This window comes from Narcine bancroftii, chromosome 2, assembly GCF_036971445.1.
Source record: "Narcine bancroftii isolate sNarBan1 chromosome 2, sNarBan1.hap1, whole genome shotgun sequence".
NCBI lineage: Eukaryota > Metazoa > Chordata > Chondrichthyes > Torpediniformes > Narcinidae > Narcine > Narcine bancroftii.
Window position 1 is genome coordinate 32,799,653 of NC_091470.1, and position 19,689 is coordinate 32,819,341.

The 19,689-nt window shown below is 39.7% G+C and overlaps 1 protein-coding gene across 3 annotated transcripts; it reads right to left on the bottom strand.

Moving 5' to 3' along the window:
* Window positions 1–12,807: 12,807 nt before the first annotated feature.
* Window positions 12,808–19,368, bottom strand: tmem251 (transmembrane protein 251). Of its 3 annotated transcripts, none has more exons than XR_011351110.1 (3): window positions 19,183–19,275; window positions 16,731–16,809; window positions 12,808–13,240 (listed from the first exon to the last, which is right to left on the bottom strand). XR_011351110.1 is itself a non-coding variant. In XM_069916214.1 (3 exons), exon 3 carries the CDS (start codon window positions 16,070–16,072, stop codon window positions 15,677–15,679), a length of 396 nt encoding a protein of 131 aa, XP_069772315.1. In that variant the 5' UTR covers window positions 16,073–16,091; window positions 16,731–16,809; window positions 19,183–19,275; the 3' UTR covers window positions 12,997–15,676. The 3 variants fall into 3 exon arrangements, 2 of the variants coding, with proteins under 2 accessions (XP_069772315.1, XP_069772314.1); XM_069916214.1 differs by having other exon boundaries at window positions 12,997–16,091; XM_069916213.1 differs by lacking the exon at window positions 16,731–16,809 and having other exon boundaries at window positions 12,997–16,091; window positions 19,183–19,368.
* Window positions 19,369–19,689: the final 321 nt, after the last annotated feature.

A 19,689-nucleotide genomic window follows, 5' to 3' on the forward strand; every position in this document is an offset into this window, starting at 1 on the left:
GTTGTTGTAGATTGTGACGTGAATTTAAAGCCGGGCTGTGTTTTCACGAGGCGGGGGGCGGAAGGGGACACCGGAAGTCCAGCGTTGGCGGAAGGGGACACCGGAAGTCCAGCGTTGGCGGAAGGGGACACCGGAAGTCCAGCGTTGGCGGAAGGGGACACTGGAAGTCCGGCCGTGGCATGGCGGAGTGCGAGCTGTGCGTGGAGCTGACGGAGCGGAGCGGCGAGTGCCGTCGCTTCTCCGTCCTCGCTCGCCGCACCGTGTCGGGGATCCTCGGCGGCGTCCGCGGCCTCCGGGAGCAGCTGGCCGGCGCCCTGAACGACATGGTACTGCAGGAGAGACCCCAGCCGCAGGCAAACGCTGGGAGCACGGCCACCGGCTCGGGTGGGTGGGGGTCGGGGTCGGGGTCGGGGGGGGGGGGGGGGGGGGGGCTGCGGCTGCGGCTGCAGGTCGAAGGGAGTTTCCCACCGTGTTTGTCCGAGTAGGCCCAAAATGAAATAGTACCCAAAATTACACCGCCGCTCATTAGTTATGTAATCACGTCAAGGTAGGATACAAACTTTAGTTCTGTCGTAAAGCACGACACCGTGGTTGAAATAAAAACAATGCAGGAGAAACTCAGCGGGTCAAACAGTGCACTTTATATAAAGAAAGGTCAAGAAACACCTCGAGAGTGCCCTGATGAAGGGCTCACTCCGGAAACGTTGATTATGTATCTTTCTTATATAAAGTACACGTTGATCTGCTGAGTTTCTCCAGTATTGTGTTTTAACTTTAGTTCTGTAGTTTGTTTTCACCAATAGGAGTCCTGAAGGCATGGTTTGATGTTGTCTCTTAGAACGATGTAAAATAATTTTGTTGCTAGCTAAGGTCATTTATGAACTATTTTCATTTTAGCAAGCTGCTACTAAGTGAAACACACAAGTTTGCAGGCTCTGTGATTTGTAGCTAAAAACACACAGAAATGCTGGAGGAACTCAGCTGGTTTTGCAGTGTCCGTAGGGGGTAAGGATAATGTTATTAATGTTTTGGGTCTGTGCCTTCAATAAGAATAACCAGATAATCTTGGAATGGTAAGTATAAACCAGGTGTAACTCCTCTTGCAAAACAGAAGTCGTCGGGTCTATTGACCTCTGATTGCACAAGTACAATCTGATGAAACAGCGTTCTCTGGTCCTCGGTGCAAAACATGCAGACAATGCATATACAGGAAATGTATTCATATTATAACAAAACTATTGTTTAGTGAATATGAGAGCCTTGGATGGTTATTGTGAGCAGTTCCTTTGGTCATTCAGCAATCTCACTGTCAATGGGAAGAAGCTGTTCCTCAGCCTGGTGGTCCTTGCTCTGATATTCGTGTATATCTTTCCTGACAGGAACAGCTGAAATATGCTGTGTACAGGGTAGAAGGGGTTCTCAAAAACAGCAAATGTGGGGAAACTGGAGTAAGAATTGGTGAATGTTGGAAATATCTTGCAGAACTGGCAACATCTGTGCAGATGTTATGTTAGAGATGGTGGTTGGTTACTGTCACTGGGAACTGCTATCCTAAAGACTGTTGACATTTCAGTAGTATTTGTTAGTGGACTCAACCCAAATTACAATTTCTTTACAAAGCTGTAATTTTTTTAAAAAGAGAAAATACTGGCATTACTCCATTTATACAAATCCCTGAGTATTTCCAGCAGTTTGTTTATAAACTGACTTTTGGGTGATGTGATAAATGTTGCTGAAACCTTTTGATGTTATTATTTGCATATTAGTTTTGAATTTTTCAGTAGCCAGTTAATAATGCTGGACAACAATTTTTTTTTCAAAAGGTTTGTTTCCGGAAAAAAATAATTGGGGATTATGATAGACAACTTCAATCTGAACACAAAGATACTTTCTGATTTGCGTTATCGTTTAGAAAATTGGAGAAACGTGCTTTTATTGAATTTATAATGTTTAATTGCATAATGATGCTGACACATTGCATAAGTTCAACTGACCTAAAAATGTTTTGCCTCTTGATTTTCATTTGTACTCAATATCTGATGCCTCTCATGTCAGTGTCCAACAATAGTTGGCCAGCCTTGATGGATTCCATTTGTCTCAATACTGCTTTTCCGTGATCGCAATGTCCTGGTAAACCTTTCACAATGTTCAACTCTGACTGCACCAAGATTAGTAAGGGAGAAATCCAAGTTCGATTGCAGAAAATGAATTTTCAATGCACTTCATGGCTTTGTATTCTTGAAGTAGACTTAAAATACGACAGCAAATCACAAAAATAGGTTATATTGTATATGCTGTTATAAAGGATGATCCCCAGAATTTCAACCTAACATGTTGGTTTTAAACAATACCCTTTAAATAAGACAACCCCTCCCACAAATCTGGGACTTACCACTGACCAGTGGCTGTTGTTAAAAGCAAATCACAATGTTTTAATGACAAAAGATCATTTAAATTTTATTTGGATATTTTGGGGGGGGAAAAAGTCAGCTCCAATAACAGGCCGTTTAAAGCCTGTACAGAGCTGAAAGCAGTCAGACCGGGTGGATGCACCCCATGGAGGAGTGCTGAGACTTTACAATAAACTAACGGGCTGCGATGTTGCAATTTCATCATCAAGAGGGGAATTTTAGACCCTTTGTATAGGATTACCCTGATTTTTAAGTGTTGAGGACCATCTTGTATAACGGCATATACTATAGCTTTTAAAAAAAAACAATGTGTGATGGGAAATTTTTAAGGTGATTATTGTGATCGGCTGCCCAAAATCCATAAAATACACTCATAAATGTTCAGGAAGCAAAATTTTTGTTGTCCAGTGTAATTAATCAGTGTTACTGTTCCAAGTCACTCTGAGTTGCCTTTTGTCCAGTGTTGAATTGTTTCTTTTGTGTTGATCCTGATATGAAGTTGCATTCTGTTCTAAGTTATCCCTGGAAGTGAAGTGGCCCTCTCTCTGATTCTACTAGCCCAAGTTGATTTAAAAAATCTGTTATCTTTTACAAATTCTGTTAATATTTGGATCAAAATTGATTTGTTCACATTTATTTTGTCTGGAAGGTAAAACTGATCTGAGAAAGAAATTGTCTATTTTGGCACTTTTAACTAAATGAAGAACTGGAAATCATTTGTATCTCTAAAGCAACATACAAGTCTTAAAAAATGTTATGAAGCCACGCTTTTTTCAGTAAACTGCAATTGGTACCCTTGGTCATTTTAATTGTCAGTACAATTCTCCCTGCATTGTCGTCATCCTGTGGGAAATGTCATTAACATGCAGGCAGGCTCTCTTGAGAATGGCTGAAATCAGTTCAGTGCCCAACAATGTGCAATGAAATCTGCTATCTTAGCATCCTTTCAAGAGCTGTTAATTATAATAATGAAAATCTCTTGGATTTACATTATGATCAGAAATGGCTGTTTTAGATTGGATTCTGATGGGAATACAGTTCATTTAATTTTAATAGCATTATTAAACATTATTGACATTATTAAACAAAAAGATATTGAGAACTGATTAACCTTTAGTCAGCTTTTTTTTTAAATGAAAACTTAAGTACAAAAAGGGTTTTTACAGACTAGCCTTTTAGACTTGGTGAAGGGATTTTACCTCCACCGTCCTTTTCAAATAGTGAGTTCCAGACTCTCATCTCATTTTAAGTGAAAGAAACTTTATCAACCCTTTTAATTTCACCATAAATCTGGGGCCCCTGATTATTGCATGGGGAAATAGTTTATTTCTATTCTCAGTTTAGTCCTCTGATAAATCCTCTCTCGTGAAAATCTCCCAACAGCTTCTCTGACAGAAGTTTCAAGATATTTGGCCAGTACAAAATATTTTCACTTTTTAAAGAGGGTAGAAAGTTGCCTTTTCTATTTTCAAAGCTTCCTTTTGTTTAATGATTAGATGTGAAGTAGTCATTTTTAAATTTCATTGAAATAAAAGTTCACAATTGTAAATACTGGAAATCAGAAATAAATTCCAGGGAATGTGGAGCCTACCTACATTTATCAAGGAAGGGATGTTCCTTCTCCACCCCCCCCCCCCCCCCCCCAAACAGTTGCACTATCTGCAACATCACTGTGCCTTTGTCAGATTTTGTTTGCGAATACCCCTTCGGGTATTTTGCTACAGTGCAGGTTTCACATGCAAGCTGTGAAGGTAGGTGGTATGTGAACCAGTTACACATGCATTCATTGTGTATCAGCTTTCAATTGTTCTAAATGTGTGTGGCATGCTGAACAAAAAAAAAATCATGAGTTGTCAAATCATATTGAATAAACCTGGTTTGGCTCAAAATATAGTTTATTTGTAATAAATACAGTAAATAAAACTGAATGTCCCTTTCTACATTTGTTGAACATCCTCTTAGTGTGTCAGTGCCATTCTTGTTTCTTTAAATAATGCTTTCATAGTATTGAAGGACCCATCCCAGATATTAGAACTAGATTATGAATTTGTATCAAATGTAGTTTATTGATAATACAAAGAATATGCAAGGAAGATCTAACTTGTCAGGCAGCATCTAAGCCCAGAGAAGCAGGTAGCATTTTGGAATATGAACTTTCAAAATTTTTTTTTAACTATGATTTTAAAAGCTGCATTGACAACTTCTCTACAGCCCCATATTTCTTTACTTTGCTTTTTGACTTATATCATCAACATTTTTCCCATTGAAACTGGCCTGGCTGCTTTTTTTTTGCCATTCTGCAATGTGTTCCAATTCTGATGAAGGTCTGGGACATGAATCTGTTTCTATCCCAATAGGTATTAGCCCCTTTTAAATTGCAGCACTTGGGTGGCTCTCCTGGAACCTGTGTGGAATTACTGGGGCAAAGGTGCTGGAAGCAGCACCTTTCAAATCACAGGGGAAATTGACCAACACAGTGATTTTAAGGGGGAATTCCCCCCCCCCCCTCCCCCAACCCCAATGGCACATCATGCACTCACCAGAAGTACTGCCAGACATTCAGATGCTGGGTGCCTGGTGACATCCACAAGTGTGGATGTCACTAGTCAGCCATTTTCCTATTCAAATCGCCTGTGGACGTGACCTAGGTAAGTTTAACTGGGTTCCCTGACTGCCTCTGAGGTAGGTCAGGGACCGAGTTGGATTCCGACAAGGTTGGCTGGGTCACACCCTTTCTAACTGCCACTAACTGGGCAAATTGCCCAGTTAACACCATTTTACACGGCAGTTTGAAAGGGCCTATTGTCTGGCCTGCCACGTATTCCATTGGGTGCTGATTTTATTTCGAGAACCCCAGCATCTGCATTATTTTGTCTTTTTCTTACCCCAGTGAAAGCTTTGTGGTATTTTAAATTTAGATTTTCAGTGCTGCAACAGATCCTTCCTCTCCCATGAGCCTGTACTGCCCAATTGACCCACAAGCCCCATATGTTTTGAAGGGTGGGTGGAACAGGAGCACCTAAACGAAACCTACGCAAACCCGGAGAAGGTGCACACTCCTTGGACAGTGCTGGATTGGAACCCTGGTCGCTAGCATTGTATCAGCATTGCACTAACCATGTATCTTGTACCTGTATCTTGAAGTATGAGGATGAAAATTCTGCCCTGCCATAAACTGAACATTCTTTTCATGAATCAGATGATGAAGAGGATGACGACGGTGAAGAGGAACCAGTAGATAAAGCAGATGGTGATGCACCTCCCACAAAAAAGACTAGGACGCAATCTTGACATTGTGTAACACTACTTACTGTTCCAGTGTGTGCCTGAGTTGCTGGTTTGCCGACTGCACCTTGAAGATGGTCACCATTTTCATGCCTTTATTGGACAACTCAACAACTCCTGCAATTTATTTAAAAATTATCTTGTTTTAATCTTGATACTTTTTTACTACTTGCATTGGAAATTAAAGAAATGCAATGATTAATGTGTTATCTTTGGTGGAGGTGGCTGTTAAGATTGTAAAAAGAACAACCAATCTAAGGACATAACACAATGTGAAAGTCATGTCTAAAATGATGTGAGAACAAAAAAATGCAATAAATATTCATAAGATCAGTCAACATCTATGGAAAGAGAGAGATAAGATTTTGAGTCAGACAAACTTTCAGAACTGATCAGGAAGGCTCTCCTGTGGAAGTCAGGGTCGGCCTAGTGTAGACTAATGTAGATTGATCAATTTTAATCAATGTCCACATGATGCTTTGTGAAGGAACTTTGAGAGGGTTGTAAATACTTTAGAGAAGTGAGGGGCACCAATGACATGTGTTGTCTGGCAACCCCAGCTAAAGCTAGTTCATTTCCAATAGCCTCGAGTTCCCTAGATCTTGCGACTTGCAAAAACAATGCCTGGGAAGATGACATGTAAAGAGTTAGTTACAAGCTATAGTCTAGGACAATGTTAGAACATAAGAAATAAGAGGAGTACGCCATCTGGCCCTTCAAGCCTGCTCTGCCATTCAATGTGATTATGGCTGATTTGATGATAGGCTCATCTCCACCTACCTGTTTTTTTTTTGCCATATCCCTTAATTCCCTTACTCTGTACAAATCTATCCAATTTTGTCCTAAATATTGAGGTCAACTCCACTGTTTCCTCTTTGATGTCCATGTGTGTGCGCTTATCTGGGGTGTGATGGAAAAATGTAAAACTATGTTTCAGGTTCCAAATGTCAATGACTTGTGTTTGGTCGGCAAGAGTTCATAGTAATAGAAACTGCGAGATCCCTTAGGTGCCAACTGAAGGAATTGTTAAAAATAATATGATCAAAGCGAATGGTTACAGATGCTGGTACCTGAGTAAGTAAAAGGAGATCAGAACACGAACCAGCTTGACCACAGTCTGAGATCAAACTAATGAAAAAGAACAGAGAAGTTTTAAGGAACTGTAAACAAGTGGAAGAGCCTGGCTGATTGGACCTACTGTTTGAAAGCTGCACACCCAATGTTAACTGAGTTTGAGTTTTGCAAAACTAATAAAGTGGTATTTTTAATAACGTGTGGTCTTGAAATTTATTTAGAGGTTCGAAGCAGGGTGAATCTTTGACACTCCTGGTCTAAACACTCCTGTGTTTCTCATCTCAGATGCCACCTGACCTGAGTACTCTGCACTGTTGATTTCCTTAACTATTAGAAGGAATAACAACCTAGTTTCATACAACATGGAAAAAACCCTTTGGCCCAACTCCTCCATGCTGATCAAGATGTTGACACAATCTGGTTCAATTTACTTGTATTTGAATCATATTGCTCTCAACCCATCCTGTCCACACTATCAATGTTCATTATAAATTCTTCCAGTCACTCTTCACTCAAGGAAAATCCAGCTGACCCAGTCTTGCCTTGTAACCCAACTCTTGTACACATTGCCAGGACCAATGAAGGCAAGAGTTCCAATATCTCTTGACACCCGAGGTTCTCCAATTCTGCCAGTCTTGCCCTTTACACTAACAGTAAGATGTTGACCCAGAACTTGCCAGATGTACTTTGGCCTGCTATCATCTACCAATCAACCTTTGCAAGTTCATAATCAAACCCATCAACATTTGCCTTGTCCAATTTAGCGATTAACCTTTGGCCCAATCTTTTGATCCATAGCAATTTTAAAACTAATAGACTCTGAGCATTGGTCCCAAAGTACACCCCCACTGACACTTAAGCCACTTGCCTAGCCTCAATCCCCAAAATGAGATTTAGAATGGCCTCTTCTTAAATAAAGCTATCTACATAATTGCTTGAGAAAACAAATTCTGTATCATCCAGATTCATCCTAATCGAAACAATTTTCCTCTCTTCCATTTCGACGTGCCTGTAGCATCTGAACCTTGGAACATAAAGCTGTCATTCTTAATTAATTTAGACATACAGGATGGCCCTTCTGGCCCACAAGACCATGCCACCCTAATAACCCAATTAATCTACAATCTGGTATGTTTTTGAAGGGTGGGAAGAAACTAGAATGCCCGGAGGAAACGCACAAACATGGGGAAAACATACAAACTCCTTACAGATCATGAGGATTCAAATCCAGGTGCGAGCAGTGTCCTAATGTTATGCTAACAGTCCTGCCATTTCTCAACCATGGTTCTGTAATAGTATTAATATCACAATTCAATATGCCTATCCATACTTGGGATTCATCTGTCAGACTTCCTGTATTAAAATAAGTGGAGTTTAGCCCAGTTTCCTAAAATGAGGTTGAGTGTAGCCACCTCGATTTGGGCTACATACATATTCCTTGAGAAAAGTTTCCTGAATACACAAAACAAATTCTGCCCCATCCAAACTCACTCCCAGGCCTGCCGTCCCTCCTGGACTTGGTCACTTTAACTTGCATTTTTTCTCATCTAATACACTACTCTGCTCATAGTCCAAGAAGGAACAATGAAGGGGGATAAACCTTTACCACCAGGATAAACATGGAGATTGGCAATGGACTTTCAAATATTAAGAGGTAAGAAAAACAAGGAAATACAAGATAGAATCTTTGGTTGGAATGGTCAGGTACATATCACTCCCTCAGCATAATTCCAATAACAGAAGATGCTGGAGGAGATTCTCTGGTTATCAGTGAATGGATAAGAATGGAATCAGCCAAGTGGGGTCCCACCACCAGAGCAACAGCGAAAATATTTTTGAAGGTTTTTATAGATTTTGGGTTGCTGATCAAGAAAATCACCTTAAAACTTTCCTATCACATGCCATTGTTTTGATACAACCTATTTTTGTGATTTCCTGTCATATTTTAAGACGACTTCAAGCAAACAAAACAATGAAATGCAACATGTCTTTGAAAATTCATTTTCTGCATTCACACTTGGACATCTTCCCTGCTGATCTTGGTGCAGTCAGTAATGAACCTGGTGAAAGTTTTCACTGGGACATTGTGACCATGGAACAGCAGTATCAGGTCAACTGGAATCCATCAATGCTGGACGACTATTGTTGGACACTGACACGACAGGTACAAATGACATTTTTAGGTCAGTTGAACTAACACAATGTGTCAGCATCATGCGATTAAACGTTAAACTCACTAAAGTTAATTTCGTGCTTCTCCAATTTCCTACGTGATACATCAAATCTGAAATTATCTTTTGTGTTCCATATAACAATTGCAGCACAGAAACAGGCCAGTTCTGCCCTTCTAGTCCATGCCGAACACCTCCCACCTAGTCCCATTGACCTGCACCCACCCATAACCCTCCATGCCTCTCTCGTCCATGTACCTATCCAACTTTTCCTTAAATATTAAAATTGAGCCCACATCTACCACTTTGGCCAGAAGCTAATTCCACACTCTCACCACCCTGAGTGAAGAAATTCCCCCTCATGTTTCACCTAAACCTTTCCCCCTTCAATCTCAATCCATGTCCTCTTGTTTGAATCTCACCCGCTCTCAATGGAAAATGACTGTCCATATTGACTCTATCCCCTCATCATTTTAAATAACGCTATCAAATCACCCCTCAATCTTCTATGCTCCAGGGAATAAAGTCTCAGCTTGCTCAGCCTTTCCCTGTAACTCAAATCCTGAAGCCTAAGCAACATTCTTGTAAATCTCCTCTGCATTCTGCTTATATCCTTCCTATAATTCCGCGACCAAAACTGCAATGTTCCAAATTTAGCCTTACCAATAACATCCCAACTAATTTCTTCAAAACTCTTGATTTATGAAGGCCAACACACCAATTGCTTTCTTCACCACCTTTTCAGGGAATGATGTACCAGAATTCCTAAATCCCTTTGTTCTATTTTTCATCTTAAAGTTATCTATCATAATCACAAATTTTCTTTCAGGAAGCAAACATTTTGAAAAAATGTGTTGTCCAGTTTTAACACGAGCCAAATATTCATGGAGGTGGATGAGTAATTAAAAGGATTTAAACATTAGTCCAGGAAAAATGAGGATGCATTTGAATAGCATAACAATGCACTTGAAGGGGAGGTTGGAAGTAAGTCATTTGCAGCTGGACAGATCAGATTTTTTTTTAATTTGAGGAGAAAACCTTGTATTAAAATTTTTTGCATTTGCATTGAAAACTGGTGTTTCCATTGAAAATTTACAGACAAGTTATAATCATGAGTATAAGAATGCATTATTAAATATTAATTTTACTCCCATTTATTTCAATTTTTGCCTAACGTTCCATATCCAAGATTGATGTACAAGCAAATTGCAACTAATTGGAGAAAACAGGATGGTTTGTGTTATTATTTACTCTGACATTAAAGATTCCTGGGTGCTAATGCAATTTAATTTATCAGCTCATGAGTTTTTGAATTTCAGAAAAAAAATAACTATCTGAACTGCATTAGTCAGAAGGCAATGTTATAGCACAAAATAAATCATTTTGGAATATCCTGATCAAATTGGTGTTCAGTAACCAAGAAGCAATTAATAGGATCCAAACAGTATCCAGAATGCTACATGCAATCTACAGAGGGAGATAGGGAAGGCATGCAAATATTGCAGTGTAACATTTGTCATGGGGGGGGGATTTCAATATGCAGGTTGATTGAGCAAACCAGGTTGGTACTGGATCCCAAGAGAAGGAATTTATCAAATGCCTTCAGGATGGCTTTTTAGAACCTCTTGTGCTGAACCTACCAGGAATTCAGATCAAGAGGTTCTAAAAAGCCATCCTGAAGGATTTATGTAATGAACTAAAGTTGATAAGGGAGCAGGGAGCTGAAGGTAAGGGAACCTCCTAGGGGTGGGGGGGGGGGGGGGTCAGTGGTCATAATAGGATAGAATTCTCTCTGCAATTTGGGAGGGAGAAACTAAAATCAGAAGTGTCAGAAATAAAGGAACCAGTGGAATAAAGGGAACTGCAGAGGTATGAGAAAGGAACTGGCCAGGGGAGGGCAGCAGAGCAGCAATGACTAGTATTTCTGAGAGAAGGGAAGGTGAAGGACAAGTACATTCCAAAACAGAAGAAATATTTTAATGGAAAAGTGACAACTATGGCTGGCAAGAAGTCAAAGCCAAAGTAAAAGAAAAATAACGGGCATACAAGAAAGCAAAATTAATAGGAAGATAGAGAACTGCTTTCAAAACTGTACAGAAGGCCTTTAGGAGGGAAAAGATGGACTCTGAAAGGAAGCCAGTAAATAATATCAAAATGGACATTAAAAGCTTTTTAAAAGTATATTAAGAGTAAAAAGAGGCGAGAGTAGATATAGAACCAATAGAAAATGATGCTGGAGAGACTGGAATGGAAGACAAAGAGATGGCAGAGGAAATGAATGAGCATTTTGTATCTCTCTCCACTGTGGAAGACATTAGCAGTGTTCCTGACTTATCCCCAGAAAAAAGGTGCTTAGGAAGCTGAAAGGTCTAAGGATAGACAAGTTCAAGTTTCTTATCATCTGATTGTACATATACAACCTGACAAAATAGCATAGTGCCCACACACAGACACACAATACAGCCTATACACAAATGACATACATACATAGCAATCCAAAATAAATATATATTAAAATATTTTATGGGTCTCTAGAATTGTTCAACAGTCTCACTGCCTGCAGGAAGATGCTCTTTCCCAGCCTGGCAGTCATGGTTTTCATTCTCCTCTACCTCCTCCTTGAAGGTAGGGCTGGAGGTTAAGGGTCCTCAATGATTCTCCCTGTAGATATCGATAGAGGAAAGGGAGACCCTAGAGATCTCAGCAGTTTTAATCACCCTCCATATTGACCTCTGACCTGATGTTGTACAGCTACCATACCTTACTAAAATTCAGCCAGCCACACACTCTCTATTATGCTCCTGTAGAATGCTAGGAAGGTGGACAGTAGCCTTGACCTCAACCTCCTTAGGAAGTGTAGGCACTCCTGCCCCATCATACCATGGGCATCAATATTCACTCCATTAAGGACATTACTAGAGGCAGTGTCTTAAGAAAAAACACCCTCTATCCTCCAGGACTCTCACCACACAGGCCATGTGCTCCCATGAGGAAGGAGGTACAGGAGCATGAAGACAAATATTCAACAATACAAAATCAGCTCCTTCCTTGCTGCCATCAGATTTCTGAGTGGACAATGTACTAAACATTACCTCACTTTTCACTTGCACTCATTTTTAAAAAAAATCTGCTCACATGAGAGCAAAGTGCTTCTGAAATAACACCTATTGTTTTCAGTATCTTGAGAACCATCGTAAATTCTTTCTTCTCTCAGCTTCAACTGCAATCAACAGCCATTCTGTCTTTCAAACTGGCCACCCTGACCACCCAAAACTTATTAAACCATACCTTGATAAAATATAGCTTTAACATTAAACTAAGGATTAACATAGATCCATTACAAAATCAAGGACAAGAGGCCACAATTTCAAGATTGATGGCCACCCATTTGCTACCAAGGTCAGCTGTGGATTCCAGGTCATTGGGTGTATTTGAAGCAGAGATTGATAGGCATTGAATATTCAGGGTGTCAAAGGTTATAAAAAGGTTGGAAGTGGGGCTGAGAGGAAGAAGGGATCAGCTCCTGATGGAATAACATAGACTCAATGGGCCAAATGGTTTACTTCTGCTCCTTTATCTTATGGTCTTAAGGTACTAACATTTTCTGTGCATTCTTTCCAAAAAAAAAATCCAGGTTGTTCATAGCTTTTGCAAGATGCTGACCAGAAACCATTTCACTTACCCTACCCTAATATAAAGGGCAACTCCAGATCATTTAAAGTTTTATGCTTAAAAGAAACCCACAACCATGCTTCTTGCCCCTATAAAAATTAGAAATGACACCCCCAAATAATGAAATCTGTAAAATTTTTAACCATTAAGTGTTGGCATTTTTGGTCAAATAAAAGGGCTGGATAATCAAGAGATCAAACTCCCAAAACAAGCTTTATTAACATGTGCAACAGAATTTACTTAAACTTTTTTTCCCCCAGTTTTGCAGTGCAGTGTGCACATGAACAAACATCTCTGCTATTTGGCTTTAAGGTCTGGCACCAGAGCTCTTTACTTCTGCTATATTAAATAAAAATTGAAATAACTAAACTCAAACAGGTACATTGCTAAAAATACATAGTATTTTATTCTGCACATTTTAGTTAGTTTCAAAAAAGGTCCAAATTTATCCACCAATTGTTTGTGGTTCTTGCTATGGAAGTAACCAAGGAAATTTAAAGTATTCTTACTTCCACCACATCCAGAATTTTAAAAAAAATATCTCCACAATAATGTTGGGGAGATGCGCATCTTCAAAGTTTGTTCATGTTCAAGTATTCCATTCTTCACTAGTTTGTGAATTCCCTACTGTTAAAAATAAAGTAACAAATGTAGATTATATTCTAAATGCACAAATATGGGATAAAAACTGGCAAAAATGTTAAACAGCACATTAAATGATGGTTTTGGAGATTATACAGCAACACAACCAACAGTTATTTAACTAATGCAAGGAAAAGCCCAATCCTGCACATTTTTTTTCACCTATTAACAAGAGATTGAGATTAATTCATGTCACACCAGATATTTTAAACCAGTTTAATACTAAAAAAATAGATTTGGAACAGGACAATACTTTATTTGCATATTGTTTAGAAACTTAAAATGCAGTAACAATCCAGCACCATTTCTCGTACACAAGTTTCTATACAATTCAAGGAAGAGTATTTTGCACAATAGCTAGATTTTAAACTCTAGGCCATCAAAGCATTCACGTCTTTAGTTATTGGCACGATATCAGTTTATGGCATATAAATTTCATGTTGCGACTGGCCAGACAGGTAAAGAAACAAGGTTTCCTGCATGATCCAACTGAAAGGATCAATGGGTAGGGTAGTGCAAAAGGCCATGGACAGACATGAGAGTCTGGAAGTGTGACTCAGAATTGAAATGGTTGAGAGAGGAGTTGCTCAGCGAAGCGATCTCCCAATCAGTAACCGGTCTCTCCAATGTAGAGAGCACCACACAGGGAGCACCGAACGCAGTAAATTAGTCCAGCGGATATACAAGTCTTGCTTCACTTGAAAGGCCTGGACTGTGGTGAGGGAGATATTGGTGCAAATGTTGCACCTCTTGCAGCCACAGGGGAAGGTGCCCAGGGGGGAGGGGAAGAATAGATAGATGGGGAGAGATGAGTGCACAAGGGAATCACAGGCAGAAGGGTGAGAGGGGAGAAGGAAAAATTGTGTTTGTTTGGTGGTGGGATCCTGTATTTCGTGATCATTAACACTAGGAATAGTTTTCACTGCAGTGATTGCTACAGTATTTGGCCTCATAACAAATTCTGTATTATGACAATATTTAGTTCTCAACTTCCCTGGTACCAGGAAGAACTTGTAAGCAATCCCCTTATATATTCACACAATCCCTCCGCTGTGGATATGTGGGATATTCTGAATATAACTTGATCAGTCACTTTATACAATCACAGTGTAAAATTTGTGACATATCTTTATCCCAATCAATAATCAAGGCGCATCACAAGTGAGATGACATTTTGAGAATCAACTTGATCCTAAAAGATATTTACATTTCAGGAATAAGGCAACATTAACACAACATTGTTATGCTCATTATCACATTAAGATTAAAGTGTCTTAATTTTAAGATGCATCGTCTTTCGGCACGATCTCAATGATAAGCATCACTTTTATTGCATGACAAGAAACACAACTGCCAGATCATATGTTAATTTTCACTGTTTCTATTGGGCTTGTCAAAATATTTTAGAACAAAATCGTCCATAATTTTTGATCAAGGTGATTACTACTTCATAACCAACACTGCAGAGCGAATGTACAGTTTGCAGATGCTAACTTGAGTTTTATAAAAACATTCACAATGAAAATTTCCCTGAATTACTTGATCTTCATATTTAAATGAACTGTCCTGGTTAATTAACTCAGGCCTGTGCCAATTTGAGATTGGTCAAATACTATGCTCAGAACCTTTAGTAAACTTAAAATCCAATTCCTTCCAAATACTTACTTTTAAAAAAACACATACACCTTGGACACAATTGCCTTCAGTCAGTTTATCAAAAATGCCTTTCATTATCATGCACAAATTTTTAACTTAAAAGTACATGAATTCCAAACATATGACATGGACTTGCTTTGCTGCCCTTATGGAAAAGAAACAATTGTAAATGCAGGTTATAAAATTTTTTAAAAATGTAAAATTTGGTCACACTTTACAACTGGCCCGTTTTTGTAAGACCATATTAAAAAAATTCATTAAATAACACAGGCCAAATATTATGCACTGAAAGAAACTTCACATCCATCTTGAACACAATCCATAAAGGATTGGCAAATAATAACCAAGGTGCGTTGCATATACTGAAATAGATTTTGTTTCCCTCCCAGAAAGAGAAAGCATTTACTGAAATTATGGATTAAAGTGGAAGTGTTACAAGTTAAAATCTATTTAAAGCACATCAGGATGACGTACAAAATCCTTTCCCACCAAAGTAGCCTAAACAAACCAAGAATTCCTTTTAAAAATAAAAATTTCTAAATGGATCAGGAGTAATGGAGTGACTGGTATTTGACATATTTTGCAGAATTTTAACAATGACATTTTACTCAATTGTCTGAGGAGTGTGCAGTTCCAAATAAAGTTATATTTATCAAAAAAATTAGATACAGCGAGACATTTCATTACAGATTACACAAAATTAAGCATCCATGCCTTGAATCATGATTTGGGATTAATTTATTGTAACCCAAACAGTCTGTTCTATCACGTATCAATTATTTTCAATCTGTTGATTTGGTTAGAGGCTTTGACAAAAGTTTGATGGCGATTGCAGATGACTGCCATATAGATTGGGAATATACAGTAGCCAACTGTCTTGGGGTTAGCTCTTGTACACGAATACAGGAACAAGAAGATTTGTAGATATGGAATCAGAAATAGAATAGCCCACAACCAGAAAGGGAGTGAAAACAAGCGTGCAGTCACGATCTGAGTCCAAGAGGTTGCACTATTCAGGTTCTCAGATTTCTGTTGAATATGCTCCAAAGCCAGTTGATTATAAGTTTCATTTATTTCAAACACATAATAAAAGGCTGCGGCACTTGCTAGCAGATAGAATCCTACACCAAGCCATCCCATTCTCTGACGAAAGTTCATCATTCTCCATAATCTAATTTCTCTGTGAGGGAAAAAAAATCCATTCAGTAGTAAATTAATTATTTTATCACATCTAAAAAAAGCTAAAGATCTGGCCTGACATCACAAAGCTAAAAAATATCCTTCCAAAGTACATGGGAAGATCAAGATATCACCACCACACCCCCCCCCCACCCCACAAATGTCAGTCACAGAAAGATGAAAACATTGCAATGGGCCACATCAGAAATATCCAACAAACTTGCTTGCTTAAATGAATTTCAGAGTTACTGTTTAACAATCCTGGAGCTCTACAACTACTGGCCACCACGCCCTCCTCTGCACCCCACCCTGTGGAAAATTGTCCATTGCTTTTCTTATCTTCAACACCAAATATGCTTTTTCCCCTTAATTAAGTCTTTAACATGTACTCTTCACCATCCCATAAAACATCTGTCTGTGCAAGAAAACAAAAACAACTTTTCATGACTTTCCATAGTTATCATCAAATTAAAATAGTTATGAATAGAGATGGGATGGTTTGGTTAGTGGTCAACAAAATGCTGTCAACGGTGCCAGCAATCAAGACCAGGGTTGAATCATGCGCTCTCTATAAGGAGTTTGTACGTTTTCCCCCATTTTGCTCAGGGGCTCCAATTTCCTCCCACTGTTCGAAACTTACCAGGGGATGTAGGTTAATTGAGTGTAAATTGGGCAGCATGGACTCGGGCGCCAAAATAGCCTGTTACCGTGCTGCATATCTAAATTAAATTAAAACTGAATCAATACATATTGCTTCAAATAATTAACCAAAGGGTTGGTGTTGCATCACATGAAACTTCATATTACAACATTGAAATCCAATTAATCACTGATTCAAGGGCTGTTATAAATACAGCTAAAATATAAAACAGCAGTTCAAGGACTTATTCCAAAATGAGTAATTTGAGCAACTCAGTTTAGCCCAGTTCTTCAAAATAACCATCCTGACCAACAATTTTAGTCACGATACAGAAACCATTTATGATTGTACCAAACATACAAATTATTTTTCCAAAGTTTAAAATGTAATCTATTCAAGAAATTTCATTTGACCTTTGATTAAAGTTTTTTAAAAAAATGTAGACATACACAAACCCAAGCTACCCAAATACACTCACAAAGTTATCCACAGATACAATTCCTGGTTTTGCAAGTTAAAAGTTTTTTCTTAAATAAAAGTGCATGAACTTCAAAATGCAAAGTATGAGCACTGCTCAAAATAATTTCTTGCTGCAATATCTAGAGAGGGTAATAACTGGCCAGTTATCTAGACCCCTCTAACTTTTCCTTTGTGGGATCGGACTCTATTCCCACTGATAACCCAAATAATCTTCCTGCTCTGATGCTTTTTACCCCATTCCAACATTCTGCAGATAATGTAATTTCACAGGCCAATGAGAATAGTATCTGCATTACCACATCTGATGCAGCATAATACTTTTGATGCACTTATTGTTAGAAAACTATCATCATCTAATTTGAGAAACATACTTAAAAGTATTACTAAAGGATCATTTTGACATAGTTTAATGACAAAAGGGACAATTGGCATGCCAGGATGAATTACTACTGCAACCTCTGCTGTTACAACTCAACTCTCGCTTCACAACAATATTATCGTAATGTAATTAAAATAAGTGGCCACAGGAGAAGATCATAAATTTGACGCTGATTTTGTTTTTTAAATTACATTTTTGTAACTGTCACAAAAGTGAAAATCTGAAAAAAAAAATGCTGGAAAAGAGAATTGCAACTGAAATGTTCTCTTTTCTCAGATGCTTTGACCTTTTAATATTTAGTTAATATTTCAGATTTTCAAAAATTCTTTACTTTTCAGGATCTATTCATGCAAGTTGTTTGGCTTGAAAAATTGCCTTCAAAGACTGAGTTTAATAGCACAAACAACTTCGTGCCTTTGACATAAAAAAATGTGGATGCAGCTATAAAACAGCTGTTGCATTAATTACATTCATAAGTGGGGCAGTGGCGCCACCAATAAAAGTGTTCCTTCACAGCTTTCTCGATTGAATTCTGTGATCCTGAGATTCCCCTCTGCGTTCTTCATTACAAAGATAACTGGCCAGTTATTGCCCCTGCTGTGGAGACGAGTGGTGGTATCTGAACTGAGTTGATGGGAATGCGGAAAGAATAAGATCAGTGTTGAAAGCGGGTGCTTATTGAAGGTTCAAAGTACATGTTTCTGTGCTGGATGACATAATGGTCACCTGAAAATCCATTTTGTCATCATCACCAACAGTAAACCAACCTAAATCTTGAAAATTATTAATTATTTATCCTAAATTGTTTACATAAAACAAATTACACAAAAATGTTTCTTCTATAGATAAATAAAAACAAAAATGAAGATGCTGGAATCTTGAATGAACAAAGAGAAACTGGAAGGAGTCAGCATCCATGGAGAGAAGTGGACAGTTTCGAGTTGGGTCCTTTTACCACTATCCAATTTGAAGAGACTCATGTTCACAGAGAGCGGACAAAACAAGAAAATGCCCAACACGTGAGTCTGCATTAGGACAGAGAGAAAGTGACAGAATGGAAAGAGGGGGATGAACCCAAGGGGAGAGGATGTCTGTAGCAGGAAAGGCCACCGTTTTTATGTCTCACCATCAACCCCTGTGTAGAGCCCCAACCAAAAACCCAGGCTCTCTGCTAGGAACACGACTATGGTGAATGCGGGCTCAATTTTAACATCTTAGAAGGAGGAGGAGGACAGGTACATGGATGGGAGATGTATGGAGGCCTCTGGACTGGGGGCAGGTTAGTGGGACACAGTTGAGCACAGACTAGTCAGGCCTGTTTCTGGGTTGTAATGTTCACGGTCTCAGGCCGGTGACACGATGTCCCCGAGTGACGGGCCCGACCTCCGTCCCCATCTCCCGACCCACCCGTGTCCTCGAAGCCAGGCCGCAGCCCCGGTTCCCCGGTACCAGCCCACGCCCCGAGCAACACTTCCCAGCGCCAGGCTCACGGGCCGCTCCCCGCGCCCGAACCTCGACCTCCCGACCGGAGCCGTGCCCTGAGTGAGTCCGGCCACCCCGAGCCCCCGTGGCCGGCCGGCCGGCCGCACTCACCTGACACGAGAAGCGACGGTCGCGGCCGCGAGGTGGGGGGGGGGGGGGGGGGTGGACGAGATCGGGCAGCCTTGCAAGGGCTTCGGCTTCCCACTCAACGCGCTCTCCGCCGGTTGACGAATCACAACCGGAATCCGCTTCCGTATTATTGTGAACTTCATCCGGGATGTTGCTGGGGGGGGGGGGGGGGGAGGACGGCAGCCGAGCGGGGTACAAAAGTGGCTGGGCGAGCGGGCGTTTGTGGGCCGGGCGAGCCTGCGAGCGCCCTCAAGCGGCCGGAGGATCTTCTCCCACCGACAAAGCAATTCCCATCAGGTTGACCATTCTTTTCCTTGATTTTCATATTTTAAAGAAATTGTTTTCTTTAACCCCCCCACAAAGTTTCAGTAAAGTTGGCATCAAAACTTCTGTATCACTTTTTTTTCCCCAGCTAACTCAATTCAAGAATCAAAAAACAGAGGACAGTTGCTTTCTTGTCTGATTTTTTTTTAAAATGACCAACGTTTT